The sequence below is a fragment of the Stegodyphus dumicola genome, chromosome X2, assembly GCF_044657685.1.
Source record: "Stegodyphus dumicola isolate Sdum_Otavi_A_Nest chromosome X2, ASM4465768v1".
NCBI lineage: Eukaryota > Metazoa > Arthropoda > Arachnida > Araneae > Eresidae > Stegodyphus > Stegodyphus dumicola.
Genome location: NC_140781.1, coordinates 32,815,165 through 32,837,364, shown reverse-complemented (window position 1 = coordinate 32,837,364; position 22,200 = coordinate 32,815,165). Strand labels below are relative to the sequence as shown.

The 22,200-nt window shown below is 31.5% G+C and overlaps 1 protein-coding gene across 2 annotated transcripts in view; it reads left to right on the top strand.

Annotated features, from left to right (window-relative positions):
* Ranbp16 (Ran-binding protein 16) overlaps positions 1 to 22,200 on the top strand; it is a 195,164-nt gene that overhangs the window by 44,640 nt on the left and 128,324 nt on the right. For both annotated transcript variants that reach the window (XM_085808991.1, XM_085808990.1), the window contains exons 7-8: positions 2,695 to 2,895; positions 20,175 to 20,294. In XM_085808991.1, coding sequence (XP_085665117.1) covers positions 2,695 to 2,895; positions 20,175 to 20,294 — 321 coding nt within the window. The remainder of the gene's footprint in view (positions 1 to 2,694; positions 2,896 to 20,174; positions 20,295 to 22,200) is intronic.

Sequence of the window (22,200 nt, the reverse complement as noted above, 5' to 3'; positions counted from 1 at the left end):
TAGTGTTAAGTACAAAAAAAAAAAAAAAAAAAAAAAAAAAAAAAAAAACTAAAAGTTGAATATTTAATTTGAACCTTGTTGTTGAATCACTGAGAACACTGAGACAACTGGTGCCAGACATATAAATTAAAATAAATATCTATTCTGTCTGAAATCTTGAGACTGGTGATTGCAGTTAAACTAAATCACATAAACTATCAACTTTGTAAAATAAATTATATTACTTCAAAGCTTTCCTTTCGGATAACGCCAAGGAGTTAAAGGGTTTTCGTCCCTTTTGGATAACTTCTTGGCGTCCAGTATTTTTCAGTCAATACTTAGAGTCAATACAATACAATACTATATATATATATATATATATATATACTTATGTCAATACTATCCTCTGTGGTGTTTTGGTATGAAATCAAAAGATTATTTATTTAAAAAAATGCAATTCATTATCTAATTCTACAAATACTATCTCTTTTTAAAGTAAAACTATAGCGTGTTTCTTTCCTGAAAATGCATTTATCTCAATGCTATAATTCCTAAACTCAAGAGATAGCCACATGATACCTCAAAACATCAGGGAAAGATTAACCACAGAAGTAAGAATTCAGTCACCATTTCAAATAAAATTAATAAACTGATTGTATAGTTCTGATACATATAAAATTAATTTCCCCACTAGACCCACTAAATAAAATCACACAGGTTCGTTTACAATCCATGTTTTCCATAAGAATCACACAGAGGACATGAACAGACCACTAAAATGAACCTAAACAGAAATTTATAATTAAAACACATTTATTAATGATGGATCAACACAGATTAAGATAGCTGGTGAGACTATCCCTACATCAAATGGGTTAAATGACATTTCCAATCATTTCTACTACAAGCAAAATTCATAAGGGGGGGGGAATTACCAATTTAAACATAATACATTAGTGTGCAATATTTTGTTTGATACTTTATTGGCTTTTCTTAACTTCATTTGAATTTAACGCTTAAAATCTCGCATATTCAAATGTTTCAACAGAATATCAATCAATGCTTAGCCTTACAAAGCATTTTCATTGACTGACAAGAAATTATAAGTAACTGAATTCTCTTTTCTTGAATAAATTTTTAAGTTTACCTAGGCACAAACCAGTTTTCTATATTTAAAACTAGTAGCTACACGGCCAGCCTTCATCTGGCTTTTAAATATACTGGAAAAGTGCCTAAAGGGAACATCAAACATTAAATTTAAAAACTGCACACAATTTTACTCTGCAGAACAACTTTATAAAAAGAGACAGAAATTTTAATAAAAATGTATTACATATAAAAAAATTACAATGAAATAAGCAATATCCCTTAATACAAATATTAAATATCCTAATAAATAAATTAACCAACTTCCCATTGCCTTCTCTCGACAAACGTCCAGTATCCAAAGGAAACATTAAATTTAAAAACTGCACAGAATTATTTTTCCAAGTGTCAGCAGTCCAATACACAAAGCATTGAATGAAGAACTGTTGCCAAAACAATATTTCTAAAAGAGTGAAACTATTCAAAATGATGGGATTTCATCAAAAAAAAGGTAAAATACAAAAAAGACTCGGAATTTTTAAAAAATTGCTTCGAGGTGCACTGACTGTTGTCTAGATGCACCTATGTACTAAATTTCGTAGCTCTGGGTCTATTAGCTTACGCGCTACGAATGAATGACAGACTCTTTCTTTTATTATTTGTAGAGATTTTTAAATACCGTTTCTACAAGTTGACTTGAGATAAAATAACCATAACTATATAAACAAAGACACTAGAAAATAATGGAACGAAAACTCACATAAAATATCAAACTTGATAAACCTGGTAAGAGAATGCACATAAAATAATCCCACTTCATAAACTTGGAAAGAGTCAGATGTATAATGCAGTTGCTTGTTGTTGTGTCCAAATCAAATATTCCTCACTATTTGTTCTCTTAGCGAAATTCCAGTATGTCCATCAGTCTCTGAAGGAAGGAATACACTTGCATATTATACTGTCCAAATCAAATCTCATTCACCATTTGTTCTCTTAGTGAAATTCTGATATGTCCATCAGTCTCTAAAGGAAGGAATGCATCTGTATGTTGTACTGTCCAGATTGCATATTCTTCACCCTTATTCTCTTGCTAGTGGCACCCTAAATGAAGTACAGGTAGACTGTCTCCCAGTATTGACCAAAGAAAGCTGAACCCCAAGGACAACCTTCAGTATCTAACCATGTAATGTTGGCACAATCTGGTTGCAGACAAGCTAATACTAGCATGGTCCCTGCCGAGCCTGAACCTATCACTGAAGAATCAATGGATTCTAGGCAATGTGAAGAATGATTATGTACTCCAGGAGTCAAGTCTAAGTACAGGTCTCAGCCAGAATGTCGGGGGTTGTGTCCAGTTGGTCCCAGGAAAAATGTCACATATGCAGGGGAACATCAGGAATTTCTTTTCTAAGAGCATAAGAATGGTTACTGTAATGAGCAGTCATTTTAGATAATACTGAGCATAGCATCTTTTCCATCTTTTTCTGGAGACTCATTGATATGACTATAAAACAAAATTTTGACATTTTAAATCACACGTTTTTAGTTATTTCTCATGTATTGATAACAAAATATTAATATGTTTATATGCACATGTTTGTATTTATTTATATTATATTTGAATTTCAGCACAATTTGATGAACAGCTTATTGCGACTTGCATATAACTGTATATCTTTTGACTTTATTGGCACATCTCCTGATGAATCAACAGATGATTTATGTACTGTGCAAATACCCACTAATTGGAGACCTGCATTTTTAGATTTCAATTCCCTGCAACTATTTTTTGACCTGTATCATTGTTTAACACCTAGTCTATCATCTGTGGTATGAATTTTTGATTCTTTAATACTTTTTTAATGATATAATTATATATATACACACACTGGAATGGATATATTATATACCCATTGGAATGGATATGTTATATATATATTGGAATGGATGTATTCTATATATATTGGAATGGATATAGTCTATATATATTGGAATGGATTTTCTTTCCCCATGCCAAGTAGAATGCTGCAACATTAACAATAACATATGTAAGTGACGCAGTTACATCTCTCGTGGGGATCTTTGCACAATTCCACCTACTGTGTACAGTTTCCCCTTTAGAAAGGATTGCAGCTGTGAGCATCGATAGCTAAATGTTGATGCTAAACAAAGGAGAGGATGGTGCATTCAATTAACAGAGCTGGTTTTAGTCACTTCAAAAGAATGATTGCCATGCCATTTAACTCACGAAATCAAAGAGCCAATTATGCACTAACGTTTGAAGCAATTATGTGAAACCAGTCATATACTAATGTGATGAGGAAAAGAAACGGATGATAATTGACTCAGGTACACGGGTGACCTGCCGATGACTGAATGCTCAGGCGTTTCCAGTGACTTTGCTGTGAAAGTGGTAAAATTTGAATATAGTCTTGGATTTATTTTAATTTCAATAAATTTCAATAAAAGAGGCGTTCTAGACTTAGAGAGAGTGACTCAAATCCTTTCTCCAGAAATGTATTCTGGGCAAATGATTTTGTTTGCCATGAGAACTATGGCTGATAAATATAGTTTTTCATAGGTATAGATCTGATCAGTAAGTAGCATAAAGATCAATACATAGTGGTGAATATTTGCTGAAATAAACATATGTTGAGAGTGCAGGAAAATATTTGTGTACGAAAATTTGCCATAGTTTGCCTGTGTCATAATATCTTTATTAAGCTTTTTGTGTGAAACAGCTCCAAATAAATTGAATTTTACTAGTTTCAGAAAATCTCATTGTGTAGTTTTAAAAGTATTTGGATACATTTGTGTAGTTATTGGTAGCAGTGGAATACTAGAACCAAAGAAGTTTTGAATGAGCTGTCTGGTTATTTTAAAATACTGCATGGAATGTTTGGATAGACCTTTTGTATGTTTATGGACAACAGCTATATATCAGAACTTCTAGGAAATATTTCTGAAAAAGTGAGTTTGATATGTTCAAATGTGAGAACTAGCATCAACCAGACATTGTTTATTTATTAGCTTAGAATTCCATGTAATGAGATGGATCACTTCTGTTTAACACTGTTTTGATACAAAACTATAATTAAAGGAGGTAGTTTTATAAGAAAGGGTAATATAAAACTATATCGTAGAGTTTGAATGGTAATTTTATATAGAGGTAAGATAACCTGTATCAGAGTTCTGTATCTTGCAAGTTCATATTGTACTTAGTTGTGTTAAAGGTTTATTTTAGTACAGCACGTTATTTTTATGGTAATTCTTTTTTTTTTTTTGTACCTTCTGTTTCACCTATTAATTTTCATAAGAAGTCAAATTAGAATAAGTTTAAATATCAAGCAAAGTTGTCATTTAAGGTTGTCATTAATTTTTAACTTTCATAGGATAGGGTTAGAATACTATTTGATCTGAGACTAGAGTATATTTTATCAATTTAGATACTTGAGTTCTTGAAACCTCACAGGTAATGGTGAATATTCTTTTAAGTTATAAATTAGGAGGAGTATTATAGTAAAACTTTTAGTTAAGCTTTTCACTCATCTGTGTTATCAAAGCTTACTTAACCCACCGGGCGGCTTGCATTCAAATCTATTTACGTCTCGAAAACTGCAGTAAAAATTAACCATGTTTACAATTTTTTTTTCATTTAGTGTGAACCAAAATTGTCCTGAAAACGGCCTTTGTTAGATTTTCTTCCTCCCTTCTTGTAGGGCGATCAACAAGTTGTTTCACTTAAGTGATGGTTTCCTACTGTCCTTTGATTACCGCCTAGAGGCGAGTAAGCAGATGGGCTGCTTTTGCCCTTACGGAGGGCGTAATGGCAGACCGCACATTGAGTTGAACAATGTTAAGCAAATTTCGTTTACTGCGCATGCTTGATGGTGTACCTTTGGCGCGGGGAGAAATATTGGCGACTAAGCAACCCTACGCTAGCTTATTCGTGATCACCATGGCTGTCGAGTGTGTTTGAATGATGTTTACAACTGTAATGTTGTGGAACTTTGCTTATTAGTTATTTTAACGCCCATACCGATTGCATTTGCTTATTTTTCTAATATATATTTCACTGTAATTTGTCAATAACAGTGCATTTAATATTTGTTAACATATGTTCGTAATAATTCGTTATTTAAATGTAATTTGTTTACATGTTATAATTCAATAATTGTAAACTGGAGTATCTTGCTTAGTTTGTTAGCATATATTCGCGCTTTTATTTTCTCATTTCAAAGAATTTAATAACTAGCATTAAGGAATTGTAAAATTTCTTCAGTGTTATTTGCAAGCACTTTTATTATATTCCTCAGTGTTTCTTTATGTATGTACGAATGGAACGTATGGTAAATCCTGAATTGTTTTTATTGCTTAAAAGTATAATGAATAAATTTTCAACTAATATATCCTAAATTTCAGTCTTTTTCTGAACGAAAATTTGTACAGTTCCAAAGGAATGTGCAGAATTTCATAGGTGTTATATTTTACATTTTGAATGCAAACACTGCTTCACATTACTTCGCAATAATTTCAACCTTCTAGTTGTTTGAGCAGTACAGCAAAAAATAGTATTTTAACACAGTAATTAATTTACATTTACATTATACTCTACGAAGATTTAAACGCCAGATTTGTTTACAATCAGATGGCGGTACATCTACCATATACCGTATTTATCTACTTTTCAAATCGCGCCAACATAGTAATTACGCCAAATTGTTTTCTGGGCATGCGCAGTATGCGACATTCGTTTAACACTGTTCAACTCAATGTGCGGTCTGCCATTACGCTTACGGAGGAAGGAACACGTTTTGTGTCCATGCTTTGGTTAGACGAAAAAAGATATTTTTTTCTGGAAATCCAAAACAGAAAAGGAAGTTTTGTATTGCCTTGTTACTAATTTTGTGCATATTTCTAATCTTAATTGCCGTGCCCTTATCAGAGCCGTGCAAGATAATTTTTTGCCTGAGGCAGAAAGGTCAATGCGCGTCCATATAAATATAAAAATAGCTACACTTGTATTAAGCAAAAGTAATTGTATTAAATCAAAATGTCATAACTCTTATAGCATAATTATACCATAATTCTTAAAGTATTTTTTAATCGTAGTTTTATAAATTCAGAGAAATAATGTAGCCAATTATTTATAATTTTCAAATGAAAACATTAAAAAATTCGTTTTTGATAAATAAGAAATAACACTGAAATGCATATTGCATTAATTTTCAGGTTTTCTTGCAATTTTTTTGGTTTGTTTTATTGATTTAAGTTTGACGAAGCCTATTCCCTCTAATAATTAAAGTAATTTTCGAATTCGTATAGCCAATTTGGCGCCTCTTCTAGTGATTCACATGAGCCCGGCTTTGTTGCTTTTTAAGTATAAATGTTATTGATTTTTATTGTGTTTCGGTATTTTAATGTACGTTTATAGAATGTTAATTTGTTTTTATATGCATATTTCAGTAATATAATCTTACGACTAGTGAGACAGTGTAGTTTAACTAATTTTCTGCTTTTGATTCATGTTATCGAGCTTTAACGCTAAGAAAAAATTTATAAGAGGCTTAAAATACCTAATTCCTATTGAAAGCTACATGTAATTGATAATTAAATTACTATTAAAATAACAAACGCATGCTCAGTGTCAGTCATATCGACATAATGTTTGTAATTCATTTTACCACAAATTTTTCGTTTATCTTGTTTCATATTTATAAAAGGGGAGTTTACCTTTATCGCATTTATTGGTTGATAGAAGTTATGAAATATTGAATATTTTGAAACAAATTTCAGTTATAATAACCTTATTAAAAATTTTCTACATATAGACAAGTCACAGATACCTCTCAGTTTCCGAACTAAATTACATGGTACTGAAATTCGGTGCATTTTCATATGATTATTTTTGACAGAAAGAGTTACCTTACGTAAATCACAAAAGAACATTGTTTTAATTCTTAATTAAATATAGCACTTGTATTAAATTGCTAAAATTCATTGTTAGGAAAATCTCGCTCTAAAAAATTATACACTTTTACCTTTCAAAGTGGAATTTTTGTGGTTTTCTCTGTGCATAATGTGGGCGAGAGTAAGTTTTTCTTAGAATGTCCTCCACGGAGGCATTCCTCCCTTTAGGCAGATAGCTCTCGCGTGCTTTGAAGGAAAAATAAAGCAAACCAAAACAAAAGCTTCAAAATTGGTGTTTAAAATTTTTTTGGGTTCAAATACGCAAATTACTTCTTGATCTCAATTCACATTATCAAATGTTATTATTTAAATAAATAAAAGCAAGCTGAGGATTTCCATTTAAATTGTTTGTTTTAAAATAAAAAATAAGAACAGTAAGTTTTGAATAAATCTTGTCAACATCAAGCAGGGACAGGAACATGCCAATGTAAAATTTAATATTAGGCCAAAAAAAAAAAAAAAAAAACGCTTTGACGTAGATTTTGGATAAAACTTAATCAAATTCGCAGGTAGTCAGAGACAGGCCTTTCTTCAGTAGAGAGAAAAAAATGTTTCTGAAGTATTTGTGTATTTATTACATAAATGTTTTAATGCTTCCATAGCACTGCTAATCGATAAAATTTATTTGATGAAAAGTAGGAAGTTTGCTTTTAAAATTCCGATTTTTCAACTTTTTCAGTGACATATGTGGCATTGAAAAACACGTCTGGCCAGGAGGTAGATTAATGGCTGAAAAATTCTTAGAATTTAAAGAGGCATCGAACAAGAAAATTTAGGGATGGCGAAATTCTAAGAATTTGGCACTTGACAACGTCAAAAGTTTTAGAATGTAGAGAGCTACAGAATTTAGGCAGGGCAAAATATTTTAAATTTATAGAACATCGTTCAGTAGAATTAAGATCCCACAGCGATTGCACTGAGAAACAAATCGACCTGCTCCTCGATTATGCGGATGGACGCAGATTAACTTCTGAAAGCTCAGGGAAGCAAGAGCTATACATAATGTAGCTATTTACGATTTCTGCTATAATAAACTGAAATTTAATATAATAATTTAGCACTATATATCAGTTTACAAAAACATGATGATACTTTTGAGAAATTTTCTTTAATTCCCCAGTACACTAAAAAAAAAAAAAAAAAGTACAATAGATTATGTAATGATATTACTAACAAAATGATGCCGATGACGCATTTAATTTTTATCTTTTTATTTATCTAAATAAATATGTCATTGAGTTTTCCATAACTTATAGTTTTGCAAATTAAAAATGTTCAATAATATAATATATGATTATGGTATTATTGGTATGGTGCTATTCAAGGTAAAGCACACGAGGGTTATCTGCCTAAATGGAGAGATGCTTTCGTGGAGGACTTTCTAAGGGAAACTGGCTCGTATACACGTTACACATGGGGAAAACCACGAAAACGACCATGCAGCCAGCCCGTTCGCGGGATTCGAACCTCGGACCGAACTACCAGTGTTCAGCATCTTTACCGCTCGGCCGCTGGTGGGTAATGTATGATTATGAAAGCTGTGTAAAAGAAGAAAAATTCTTGCACATTCGTCAGGCAGCATACGATGGGCACCTGCTTGAGGAAAAGGATGCGTTTGTAGATGACTTTTTGAGGGAAACTGGTTTGATATATTCAACCTAAAATTCACCAAAATACCAAGCAACGAACGCATTTGCCGGAATTCAAACTTAGGCAAAACTACCAGTGTTCAGTTGCAAAAGAGAGTTAACAACATAAACAGGCAACATGTCTGAAATTAGTATTTATTGCATCCATCAGTGATATGATTTTCTGATATAATTTAATGGAATATCACTGTAAAAAAATGGGAATCTTTTTTTTTTTTTTTTTCTTTTGTAAGGAGATTTTTTCCGCTTTGTTTTCAACATTTGGTTGAAATGCAAATTAAATAAATATTTACAAATGCAGAATATTGGATAGTTATTGATGATTTCGAGATTCAGTTTCTGAAATCCATTTCATGTGTCATTTCCTTAAAAAGGGGATACTGAAACCAACTTTCGAGGAGTAAAATGATTACTAGAAAAGAGTTTCCGATTTCTTTCATTCTTTTATTCCCATTATAAATTTGTCCCGTAGTTCTTAGAACATTCTTTTATCCGTAAGTGATGATTTGCTTTCCGAGAAAATTTTCTGAAAGGAATAAATTACTTAGTCTTCAAACCATGGGAAAATCTTGCCATCGCCGGTACTTAATTCCCTTCATTTACTGAGATAACCTGCTTTGTTATAAGTATGGTACTTGTTTTCTGATTTTTACTGAATTTGCATGCTGAAAGCTATCTAAATAAAGAAACGCTATTGTGAATATCAGGGTATGAGTACATATATGAAAGGGTTATATATTTTTCAGAATTCCCCTATGAGCTGTTTATTCTTAGGGCAGAAAGAGGAAAAAGCTTGCATACATCGCCATTCCCGGAAACTAGACAGTACCGAAAACATTACTAGACAGTCCGGTTTACCAGACAATAGAGTTTATCTGATTCCTAGTTGTAAAAACTGACAGTTATAAATTGTTATGTTCATGGCGACCTTCAGAAGGCATGAAATTACTTCAAAAGTTCCGCTGCTATAAATTTTCAGACTGCAATTTTGTTCCTTTAAAGTTTCGAAAATACCTATTTTTTAAGTATTTTTCGGTACTTATATTAATATTGCTACAAATAATATAGAAAGCACCAAACGTAGCTATGATGTATTTCAATTTGTCCTTAGTATTTTCTCACATATAGTATTAACACTTTGCCTACACGTTTCTAATGTTTCACCATAGTAAGCCTTCTCTTTCCGAATGTATTCAGTTCCTTTTCGCTTTCGTTTTCTGCTTCTTTTTTTTTAAAATTTAATTAATTTATTTATTTAATGTTACCATATCCTGAATTTTACACTAGCTATTAACTAGAGTAGCTACTAGGTAGCATTCATTATAGTACATTCATTATATTCATATAGCTACTAGCTAGCATTCATTATAGTACAAAAACTAATATAGCTTGTCAATATCAACACATTTTTATCTTCAATAAAATCCACTAATTCGATTGATGCTGTAAAAATTACAATTTAATACTTTAGTCAATTATTCTGATTATAGTGCTTTAAATTCGATTTTAGGCAACATATGCATTCTTTCAGAAAACGCGATATATTGAGCACCGCTGTTACAAGTAAATACTGTACATTCAACCATTTCATAATATGTAAATGTAGCATAACTTCTTTTCGAGTGCTTGCACTGAGAGTCTCCTTCAAGTAAACTTTAATGGAACTTTATTTCATGAAAATTTAGAAGTATTATAAAAGCCTCAGAATTATTTCCATTGCAAACATTTATGAATTATGCAGAAAAATATATAAGAAAAACATCAATGAGAAACTATTATCGAATATACATTTCATGACAGTAGTGAAACATTTTTTCAGTACCGACGGTATTAAAAAGCTCAATATTGTGATAAGCTAAATAAAATAAAACGGCATTAAAAGTTTAATATTGTGATAAGTAAAAGTATACTAATCTATAACACTCATTTGATATTTTTGCCATTAGAACTGCTATAATGTAATTCTAACCATTAAAGTAACATTATATTTGTATTAACTAAAATTATAATTGTAATTTCAATTAAATTTATCAGTACTTATTGTTTCCTGCACCTTGAGGGAGACGCATTATTATTATTTTTTTTTCTATTATATAAAATACTGTCCTCAGAAAAAAATGTCTCTAGACATGATTCTGCTCCAAAATTAATGGATGAGGTGAACAGAAATAATCTTGGCACAGCCTTTGGGCAAGTGCTGCGAGTATGCGAAATGTAAGACTGTAATTAAACTTTGACCATCCTGGAGACTACACTTTCTTAGAATATTGCCATTCGACAAATTATAAGACCTTCCATTTATCTTTAAAGTTTAAGCTATCTGTTATTGACTGAGAAAAGCTGGTAATTCATTGTAGTTAAAACTACAACTAATGCAGTTATAATTGTAATTGTGCCGCCCAGATGGTATAGTGGTTAGGGAAGCCTGACTGCGATACCGAAGGGCCTGGTTTCAAATCCCGGAGAAGGCATGGCTTTAACTGTTTGTCCTTTCATAGGAAGCGATGGTGGCCCACATATTAGATGCCTCCATAATAAAGTGACTGCAACTTCTGGCCTTGTATAGATTAATGGACTGTGTTGCACTGTAACTGTTCACAATCTGCCATTGGGAAAAAAAAAAAAAATAATAATTGTAATACAATGATTGTTCGAATTACAATATAACTTCAAAAACAATTAGATTTTTCGCTCAGCAGAGTAATAAGTCGTCTTTTGAATACTACTAGTTCAAATCGGATGCCCATTTTGGCAAACAATCTAAATGTTTAGATAGCTCCGTGGATTTCTTTATGTGTAACATGAATACAAATAATTTTATTTTAGAAAGTTCTCTATGAGTACATCATTCTTCTTAAACGTTTCGTTGCATTCAATTAAGTAAAGATCTTTTTCTGCATTTATTAACGGGTGATGTGAACATGAGCCAGTTTCCCTTAGAAAGTCCTCCACAGAAGCATCTTTGCAGTCTTTACCGTAATCCAAATAATATGACAATCACAGGTGCATAAGAAAATTGTACTTTTATTTGTTCTTACGTGAAACAATGATGGAAAATAGTTCATGCAAATACTTTCACTTGTAACTGAATAATGCATTTTAACTATTTATGGAAAATGTGTGTTATGTTGAATAAAAGACCAATTCGTAAATTTTTTTTTTCTAATGGCAGGTAGTAGCCGTTTATAGACATTGATCACTACTAAAGCCGGTCATGTTATTAAGGAGGGAACTAATACGTGGACCACTGTTGCCACCTATGAAGAGGACGAAGAAATTACATTCATGCCCTATCCGGGATTCGAACCCAGGCTGTTCGGTACGGCAACCAGAGTCACGAACCGCTTTACTGTCTGGGTGGTAATTCATAATAAATAGATTTAGTAAAATGTCTAATACACACAGCAATTAAGCATACTGATTGCTGATCAGAATCCTTTTTTACCAGCTAAAGCAATAGGTTGGATAAAATTATGAGGCTTAGTTTAGTCCTTGATGATCTCCTTTCTGAAAAGAGGCCCACCAGCGGCCGAGCGGTAAAGTCGCTGAACAGTGGTAGTTCGGTCCGAGGCTCGAATCTCGCGAACGGGCTGGCTGCATGGGTGTTTTTGTGGTTTTCCCCATGTGTAACGTGTATACGAGACAGTTTCCCTTAGAAAGTCCTCCACGAAGGCATCCCTCCTCATAGGCAGATAGCCCTAGTGTGCTTTGCCATAATTAAATAAACCAAACCAAACCTTTCTGAAAAGAAAAGGATAAATGTAATTTTTATGATTTATTTCTTGTGTAATGTAAACAAGACAAGCGTCCCGTAACAAATCCTTTGCGAAAGCATCCCTTTGCACTGGCATAAACTCTTTGCTTGCTTTCCCTTAATCTTGTAATTTAAGTTCACATGTAAATCGAAGATCATAAACATACATATTTGCTTACTAACGTTATGTGCATTTCGGTCTATATAAAATATTTCCTTTAAATAAACTCCTATTTATGCTGGTACCACAAACTACAATATATGTAGGATGATTCAGAAGACATGACAGAAAATATTAATATTTTTCTTATAGGTGATTATCCCGTTGTATTATTTAAAAACTCATTATCCAAAATGCAGAAACATTTCGAATATAATATTATTGACTGTAATTTTCAAATATTATCACGATTTCCTTAGCCTATGTCACTGAAATTATAAGGGGCAGTTGTTTTTCTGATTAAATAGTTACAATCATCTACTGCGCAATTTTAATTAAGAGTTCATTACAATTGCATTGTAATTTTTATTAGATTATATAATTACAGTTATACTGTTTATTCAATTAGATTTCACAATTAAAATGCAATTATAATTAAAATGCATATGAGTAAATTGTATATGTAATTAAAAATTGTTACATTGTAATTACAAGATAATTGCATAATATTATTCCAATTACTATGTGTTTTCAAATGCATTCTGCAATTACATTTGCAATTAAGATCATGATTTTCCTGGGCTACGTAACTGCTTTTATCAGAAACAATTGCTATCCTAATTACATTATTATAATTACTTACTGGAGTTACAATGACAGTCTAATTGTAATTAGATTATATGATTGCAGTTGCATTGAATATGAAATTGGATTTCACAAATATAGAGTAATTGTAATTTAAATGAAATTACGTAAATTGTAATTGTAATTAAAAAAACAGCTACTTTTTAACTATAACTACTTAGTAATTGCATAATTTTATTACAATTGCATACTACACTTAGAATTACAATTATGATCATAATTTCACTATGTTAAGTAATTCTAATTATCAGAGACAATTACTTTCCTAATTACGTAGTTATAATTACCAACTGCAATTGCAGTTAAAATTACGTTGTAATTAGCTAATATTACCGTAGTTGTGATTAGATGCAATAAAATTTTTAATTGTAATTAGATTATATAATTATAATGTTTGTGATTATCATTGCATTGTAATTGTAAGACTTAAAAATTAAAATGCAATTGAATACATTATTGTTGCATTTAAAAAGTACTTACTTTCTAATTGTAATTGCGAAGCTAATTACAATTGCAATATAATTGAAATCACATATTTCAAAATATTGTTGCAGTTTCTTGCAATTTTAATTTTAATTCCAATTACATTTTGCCAAACTGCATCTAAAATTTGGAGAATAATTAGGCTGGAAAATGAAAATTCTCTTTACATTTACATATAAACATTTAAGTTTACTATAGCTGGTATAAGCACAGAACAGCTGGAAGTTTTGAACGAGCTATTTATTTCGAACTGTTATTCAAAACCTAACGATAAAACCCATTTGCCCCTAGCGAATAGATAGTTTCCTCTCCTCAATTACCTCCCGCAGAGAAAAATTATCACCTGTCAGTTTACATTAAGAGCACTGAGGGGAGGGCATTCTGAGACAGGCCGTATATATGCTGCTTTGCCGTTTCGTGCCAAAATTTAGGTTTACGTATATATGCTGCCTTGCCGCCATGAGGACCAAAATATTTGGACGCATATATGCTGCCTTGCCGCTATGAGAGCCATTATTTTCGAACGCATATATACGGCCTTGCCGCCTGGAGGGTTAAATTTCCATTTACCTGTGAAGGTGTTAATGTTTTTGGAGGAAGGAGGGTTAAGTAGGTGCTGTTAGAGATGCAACTAGGATTAACTTTATCTGGTAAGCAATAATACTTGGGCTGATACTTGCACATTCTGAGGGAGCTGCTCAGTACTCATGTAATCAGTATGTTTCACTTTGGTTTTCACTTTCCATGTGACATATGACTAATGTAGGGAAGTTGGTTGATATTACAGTCAAATACCAAAAATCCGCTGACCTGAAATCCACCAACTTCTGAAATTCGAGTTGCCTCTCAAAATATAAACATTAAGTTTATGGGTTCCGGAAACTGCAACATTGAGTACGAAATATCGAAGAAAAAATACCTATTGAATAACAATGTCATAATTACCGAATAATAATGAGTCATAATGGAAATACCAAATTATTGACATCATGATAAAAGTTTTTCCCTTCTAATCTGCATCAAGGTAAAAAAGCAGACGATTCACTCAACTCTTCTTTCAAGTTCACGATTCACATTGTTGTATTTTCTGAGCTTTGTTATTTCAGGAGATTATTTAGTGCTGCTTTTTTTTTTTTAAATCTGGATATTTTGTGGATAAATAAAGAATATTTTTAATTTCAGCCCTTTTTAATACAATTACAGATAAGAAACGCATTCATGATTTTACTGCTTGCAATGTTGAAAAACGTAAACACGTTGCATTGACGATAATGCAAAGAGGGCAAATTCTGCAAAAGATGGAGACAGGCGCTACTCCTCAGTTTATAGCAGAATCATATGGAATTGCGACATGATTGTGTATGATATACGGAAAAAATAAAGAAAAACTGTTGAAATTTTACAGCAACATAGATTCTAAGACCAGAATCTGAAACCAGAAATCTTTGCATGAGGTGAAATCGGCAAACCTCGATACATATAATACACTGAATAATATATTCAATTTATATATGTAATAATAATTTAATGCATATAATAAGTTATTGCAATAATGTATATAATAATTCTAATACACTTTATTTATTTTGCTCTTTTAGTCTGAATATTATGATTTATCTTTTCTGTCCTGAAATCCGCAAAATCCTAATATTATCACAACCTCTGGTCCCTCTTTGCGGATTTCTGGACTTCTACTGTATTATGTTTGTAGAATATGAAGGAATTATGTTTTGACACGCAAGCTTTTGATGTTATGTGAGCTAGGAAAAGGTAACCAAGTTTTCTGATAAAAACATATGTAAATCAACTGTATAATTTAATTTGGCAATAGCCTGTTAATTCCTCATTTTTAATTTGGGCATTTCCTCTCTATTCAAAATTGTAATAACTTTTCTGTACTGCATCATTTCTAACTCGTGTGTCTTGCATAATCATATATATTGTGTGTCTTGCATAACATTGATTAAGTAGCTAATTGGAACCTGTACTCAAATTTCGAGAACTGAAACCTTTCTCTTAAAAAGCAACCTAAACCGAAATCTTTTCTTAGTGAGCCTCTATATTTTATAATTGCACAATTTAGCTTCTACTTCTATTGCTGCTTGGATGCTATTTTGCTCTGCTCTCTTCCTATTGCAACAGTATGAAAGATGTAAATGTTCTTGAATAAGCATGATTAGAGCATCAAGTAAATTGTGGCTGCGAGTGTCAAATAAAATAAACCTGAATATTTAATTTTACTTGGCTGCCTAGTTTCCTCTTCAGTAGGGATCTACATTCTACATCTTCAATATTGCTACATCTTTTTCACTTTGTTCTCTTTCTATCGCAACATATAAAAAAATGTAAATATTTTTAAATAGGCATGAATGGAGTCCCAGGAAAATTGTGGCTGCAGATATCAATTGAAATAAAATTCATTATTTAATCTTACTCAGCTGCCAAATCTCCTCTTCAGTATGGATCTATGTTCTATGCTGTCAGCATTGCTACATCATTTTCATCGCAAATGTATATATATATATGTATGTATATACAGTCAAAAGTCTTTAATCCGGACGTTTATAATCTGGACCTCAAAGCTACAAACTTTCTGCGCATGCACATATGCGTTTACGCATGCGCGTTTAATGTATAACGGACGGTATAAGCTACATCACGGATGTTCCGTAAGTAACGGACTGAACATTGCGGCGCGCAATGAACTGGAAGTTGATCTGTCAGCACTATCCTCGTCTTCAGGGCAGATGTTTTTATTTTATTCGGCTTATAATTCCGTCATTATAAATATCACAAATACACATCAAATAGTTTTATGTTTGCAATTTTCTAATTTCGACTATGCTTAATGTATGCTTTACGCATGCGCGCATTGAAAGAAATGTTTAATAAAGTAAACAAATAATTATTAAGCTTTTCTTTTGTAAATTTTGATACCCTTTAGATCATAATTGCTCTTTATTTCATAAATTATGGTTTCATATTTTTAATTTTGTAATTTCTGCATGCCATCTTACCAGATTTAAATTGATGAACTATAATCCGGAAAAACCGATAATCCGGAATTGCTGAAGTCCCGACAAGTCCGGATTAAAGACTTTTGACTGTATATGCATGCAATGGTGTATATATGCGCGGAAATTGCAAATTAATATTTAAATGTGATTTTTAACTTTTTATTTATATACTTACTCCTGCATAGACATGTTAATTCCATATTTAAATGCATATGTTGTATGCATGCCTGCATTCTTTCGTTTTAAATATAATCAAGACTATTGATCATGATGTAAAAGACTCGATATTCTTTTATCATTTATTTCGAGATTACACTACAGTATTTGATTCTTAAACCTCAGTTCAGAAATGGCTTTTATTCTTTTTTTAACTTGTTTTTATGACTCATAATGAATTCTTTGCAGGTTCATTAATTAATTAACATTTTGTTAATGATGTTGAAACTTGTTTAAGCTTTTAGCCACATGGCAGTTTGAAAAATGTGTTCTCCAGTTGAAGATCCATCTTGAATTTGAGACTTCATTCCAGGGTTGCCATGCTACCTGGAAAACCGGAAAAAGTCAGGGAATTCGGAAATTGACCAAAAAATTCAGGGAAAAGTCAGGGAATTTCATACAATGATCTCGCCAAAAAAGGCGAGTTTTGTGCCGACGTCGGAAGAGATCACTTTTTTGGTGAATTGTGTATCACGTGAGTGTCATTCGGGCAGCTGGCATAGAGCCAATTTTTGCAGCTCCAATTTCATTGTCTTTTAGAAAGGCAAAGCAAGTTTCTCGCAACGTTTGGTTTCTAGTAACCTCGAGAATCGGGAGAATCGCATGTGCAGTGCATGAACTGAAGAAAGTACCTATTTCTTATAAAACAAAATGGGTTTAATCTTATTGTACGATACCATGGAGGTTAGAATCAAAGAATATGTATTCTAAAGAAGGAAAACCTCTCTGCAACAGACGTGGCATCATTCCATCATAGAAGGAAACAGCTGTGCATGCGCGATATATCTGTCACCAAAGCTCGAAACCGGTGTCGAAGTTTGAAGGTCACGATACCAAGAGTTCATAAAATAAATATCGTTTAAAATTTCTTTAAACTCTAAAGGAAAAGAAAATATTTTTTGGCGCAAGTAAATTAATTCATGGATTAGTTATTTTGAGGTAAAAAAAATACAAAAATCCGTTTTTAAAATTTTTGCGAAAAACCCAAGAAAAAACGTTCTTTGATAAAGCGTTTCTTCTTGGATTTTTCGCAATAATTTAAAAACGCATTTTCGTAGTACACATCGCGGAGAGGGAAATTCTGCCCGCCAGGTTATGTCGCCAAATCCCTTGGCAAATTTTCCCTCCGCTTTCTAGCGGCGTAATAGCATTTACGTGTATGAAACCTTTTCTACTTTATATAGACGTTCTTTGGTTAAAAAAATCTCCATGTATGGTACAGCCGGATTTGGCGACATGATGATGAGCAGTAAACGGCTCATTTTGTTCTTGGCGACAATTTTCAAAATCGTGCGAAGGCCGTAATAATGTATACTAGGATTTTACCACAAAATCTTTTTAAACCTTTTTTTTTTTCTTTTTAATAAATACCTTGTCATTTTGCAGTAAAATAAAAAATAGTAATCAGTCATCTAGGCTATCCATGTAATATAACTATATTCGCTAAAATGTCATTGATTATTCTAATTCAATTTTTAAGTAATTATTTTTATGTTATTCATATCATTTAATGTTGCTTCTTCCCTCTAAATTTATTCATCATTAGTAAATAATATTTCCAAATTTTAGGAAATTTTCTCTGGCACAATCCTGAAATTAATTCTAGCAGTATGATGACATACCATCATGAAATTTAATGCACTTATTTTTTCCTTATGTATGCTGCGAAATAAATATAAATACCTCAATTTATTAAAAGAAATATCATTAAATAGATTTCTTTCTTTCGTTTAGCTGCAGAATGTCTGCAAAAAAAGCCTAATTTTATCCCAGATTGGGCAGATTCTAATCTCAATCTTTAGTGGAGAAAACAACTCCTATTATAATTATATTTGTGTTTTCAAGTGTTAAGATGCCTTTTAAAAAGACACCTCACACAAATTAAATTTACCTAAAATCTAACCTAAATATTTAGCATTGCATTGTGATTTATAAGAACCGGATTAGCCTTGTGTTGAACTGGTGATGATCATGAGTAATAATTAAATAAAACGTACATTTGTTATCCAATGTATATATCTTAAATTTTATTAAGTTTCTTAAGTGGAAAAGTAAACAAAATTATCAAACAAAGTGTACCAAGAATAATTAAGAATAAATGTCCGCTGGGATTTATGGAATAATTAAATGAATTTGCTACACAATACAAGTAATACCATAATTCATTTACCTCTTAGCACAGCCAACGTACATTACGCGGATAGACTGGAATTTTCTCGAAACATACCTGGAAAACCTGAAAAAGTCAGGGAATTTAATTCTGTTTGAGTGGCAACCCTGTCATTCGGTCCTTGAAGACTTTCAGTTGCTAATGTTGAACCATAGTTTTATCACCAGTGTAGAGCTGTACAGTTCCATTTATTGATATTATGTTCCACTTCATTGCAGGTGTTGTGTGTTTGTAAAATGTAGTTCAAATGGAATTCATCATCACATCTTCCTTATTGAGGTTTTTGTTCTAGCACTTCAAATATTGACTTGGGAGATCTGTCTATGCAGTATATAGTTCTACAGTTCTGAAGTACTGGAATCAGTTGATATCAGATGGTCATCAATTTGCCACATTTTTCTGGAAGACTTAATTGATGCATTTCAGACACAAACTGAAAATGCAGAGAGATTGCCATTTTCAGTTTAGTCTTTTAGTCTGTTTGCATTTCAGATTGCATATGTCTTCCTTGTAAAAGAATTTTCACATATCCTGTTTTTCTAGGTGCAGAATTTTTTTCTTTTGTCATCAGCTGAAGCAAAGGTGCTTTAATGTTTACTTAAGTAATAATGTAATCAAACAATGTAAAAATTAAATTGTTCATATTAAAAATAGAAAAATCTATAAATTGAAATAAATTAATGTAAACTTTATAAACTCGAGCAGAGAAGTATATTTGTGCTTTATTATAAATCAAAAAGTCAAATCCTATCCTAGAAAGCTATGATGCGAAATGCACCTTTGTTTGATACTGATCCAGACTAGATAGGCAGGCATATCTTTTAAACTTTTGTGAAAGAGGAAGAAAAAAGTGTCTTTTATTGTAAAATTATAGTTGAGCTGTATAATATAATATGAGCTGTAATTTTCCTTTTATTTAGCTTCATTGTTGAATTATTGGTAATTTTTTCCCTGATCAAATAGTTTTCTTTAAATGTGTTTTTTTATATCTACAAAATTACATTTGCTAATAATTCTCCTTTTTTTATTTATTAAATTCTTAAAGGCTTTACTCTGCATTGTTCAAATTGCTTCTGTGCGAAGGACGTTATTCAATAATGAAGAGCGTGGAAAATATCTGGGACAGCTAGTAAACGGGATAAAATGTATTCTGGAAAATCCTCAGGTAAGAAATTGCTTTGCATTTCATAACTGGAAAGAAAATGTTTTTGAAATTCAGATGTATTCTGAATGGACAAATTTAATTATTGTAGATTGCTGTATTTCATGTATTATACTACAGTTCGTATTCACTTTAAATACTTTTTTATGCAAAAAATTTTGTTATTTCTGACATTTTGTTTTACAGTCTGATAAAAATAATTAATTTACCAGCCTTTATAAAATCATAACAACATAATTATTATAAAATCATAAAATCGAGGAATTATAAGTATAATTTTTCTGTTTATTACTTCTGTATTTATGTTACTATTTAAGCTCTGTAATAGTCCCATTTAATTTAATACCACATTTTTTTTAAAAATCTCTTCCTTTTAAATTTTAGTTCAGATTAGACTGCACAATACTTATTATCTAAATAAAAATGACTTGCTCTGTGATGAATATCGGATACAGAAGTTTGTATTCAAAGTTCAAGAATTAAATATTTAATTTATTTAATTAGAGTATTTTATTTCTGTAACTTGTTGATGTTTTGTTAATTGTTGATGTTTTGTTAATGTTATGAATGTAAACATGAAGACATACTTATACCCATGTTTATTGCATATTTTTCTGCATTTATATGATGTAGTGTTTGATAATGTGCTTATGGTGTGTAAAGAAAGTTTGAGAATTAAACTAAGTTGTTCAGGATGTGTTTCTTGAACCCTTTAAATAATAATGACTACACAATTTATATGAAATTTAAAAAGTGCTTAAAATATGGTTGCAGATCTTTGGTAAAATAAATTATCTTCAGTTCATACCTGATATATTTAACTACTTGCCTGATTATCCCGAGTTATCTCGGGTTCGTATATATTGCAGTTAATTATTATCCCGAGAAAACTCGGGCAAAACAGAATTTGTCAGTACGATTTGTTTTATCATGGTTTCACTCGGCTTGGAGTAAATGAAAGGAAATATTCAGCTTTTATTGGCAATTCTCCAAGTTTTGTTGGTCTTTTGGGGGGACAGGTCACGTGTTTTCCCTATTGTCTAGTATACGTCGGCTTGTGGATTAGTAATGTATAAAAAATGATAGTTGCGTTGAAAAAAGTAAAATAATGCCGATGATGCAAGATAGTGAAAGCGATGATTTTTCAGATAGTGACTATAACCTCAAGGCATTTTCCAGATGTTATTCCCGCTACTGAAAAAAAATCAAATCCAATGAGTCAGTGTCCTCTGTGCTCCCGTAAAAGAGATTCCAGAGGTAAACCAGTAAGTAAAGAGACCAGGTACCAGTATATAGAATGTTAACTATCACTTTGTGTTGTCCCTTGTTTCAAAAACTCTCATACAACGACTAAAATTTAATTTTTTTATTTGCTCGAGGTAACTGGGGATAGTAAACTCATATTAAAACTAAATGCTTTTACACCTGTAAAAAATTAAAAATTCAACTTAAAACCTATATATTGTATTATGTTTCGTTTTCTAGTATTTAATAATAAAATAAAAAATGTGATGAATTTTTGCAGTTTTTTTCAAAAAAATGTGTAAGGGAAGCCGTTAATTTTTACGTAGAAAACTGATACTTCTCAACTTCATTACCTAAGTGGGAACTTGTACCATTAAATCAAAGCCAGAATCAGATTTAAAAAAAAAAAGTATAACTATTTATATTATTTAAGATGACTTTTTGTGCTAGCTTTTAAAAAATATAGTTTTGTTGTGGAATAGTTTAAGTAATTGAATTATGGATGTGAAAGAATCAGCGATATATGTCTTTATTACACTCATGTGCATAAATTAAGGATAATTCAGAGTCACGCGGAAATCGAACTCTAAAATAAATATATCACCTGTAAAATCACTACACACATCTTCAAGATTCATATGCAAATTTCAGGAAGTAACCAGAT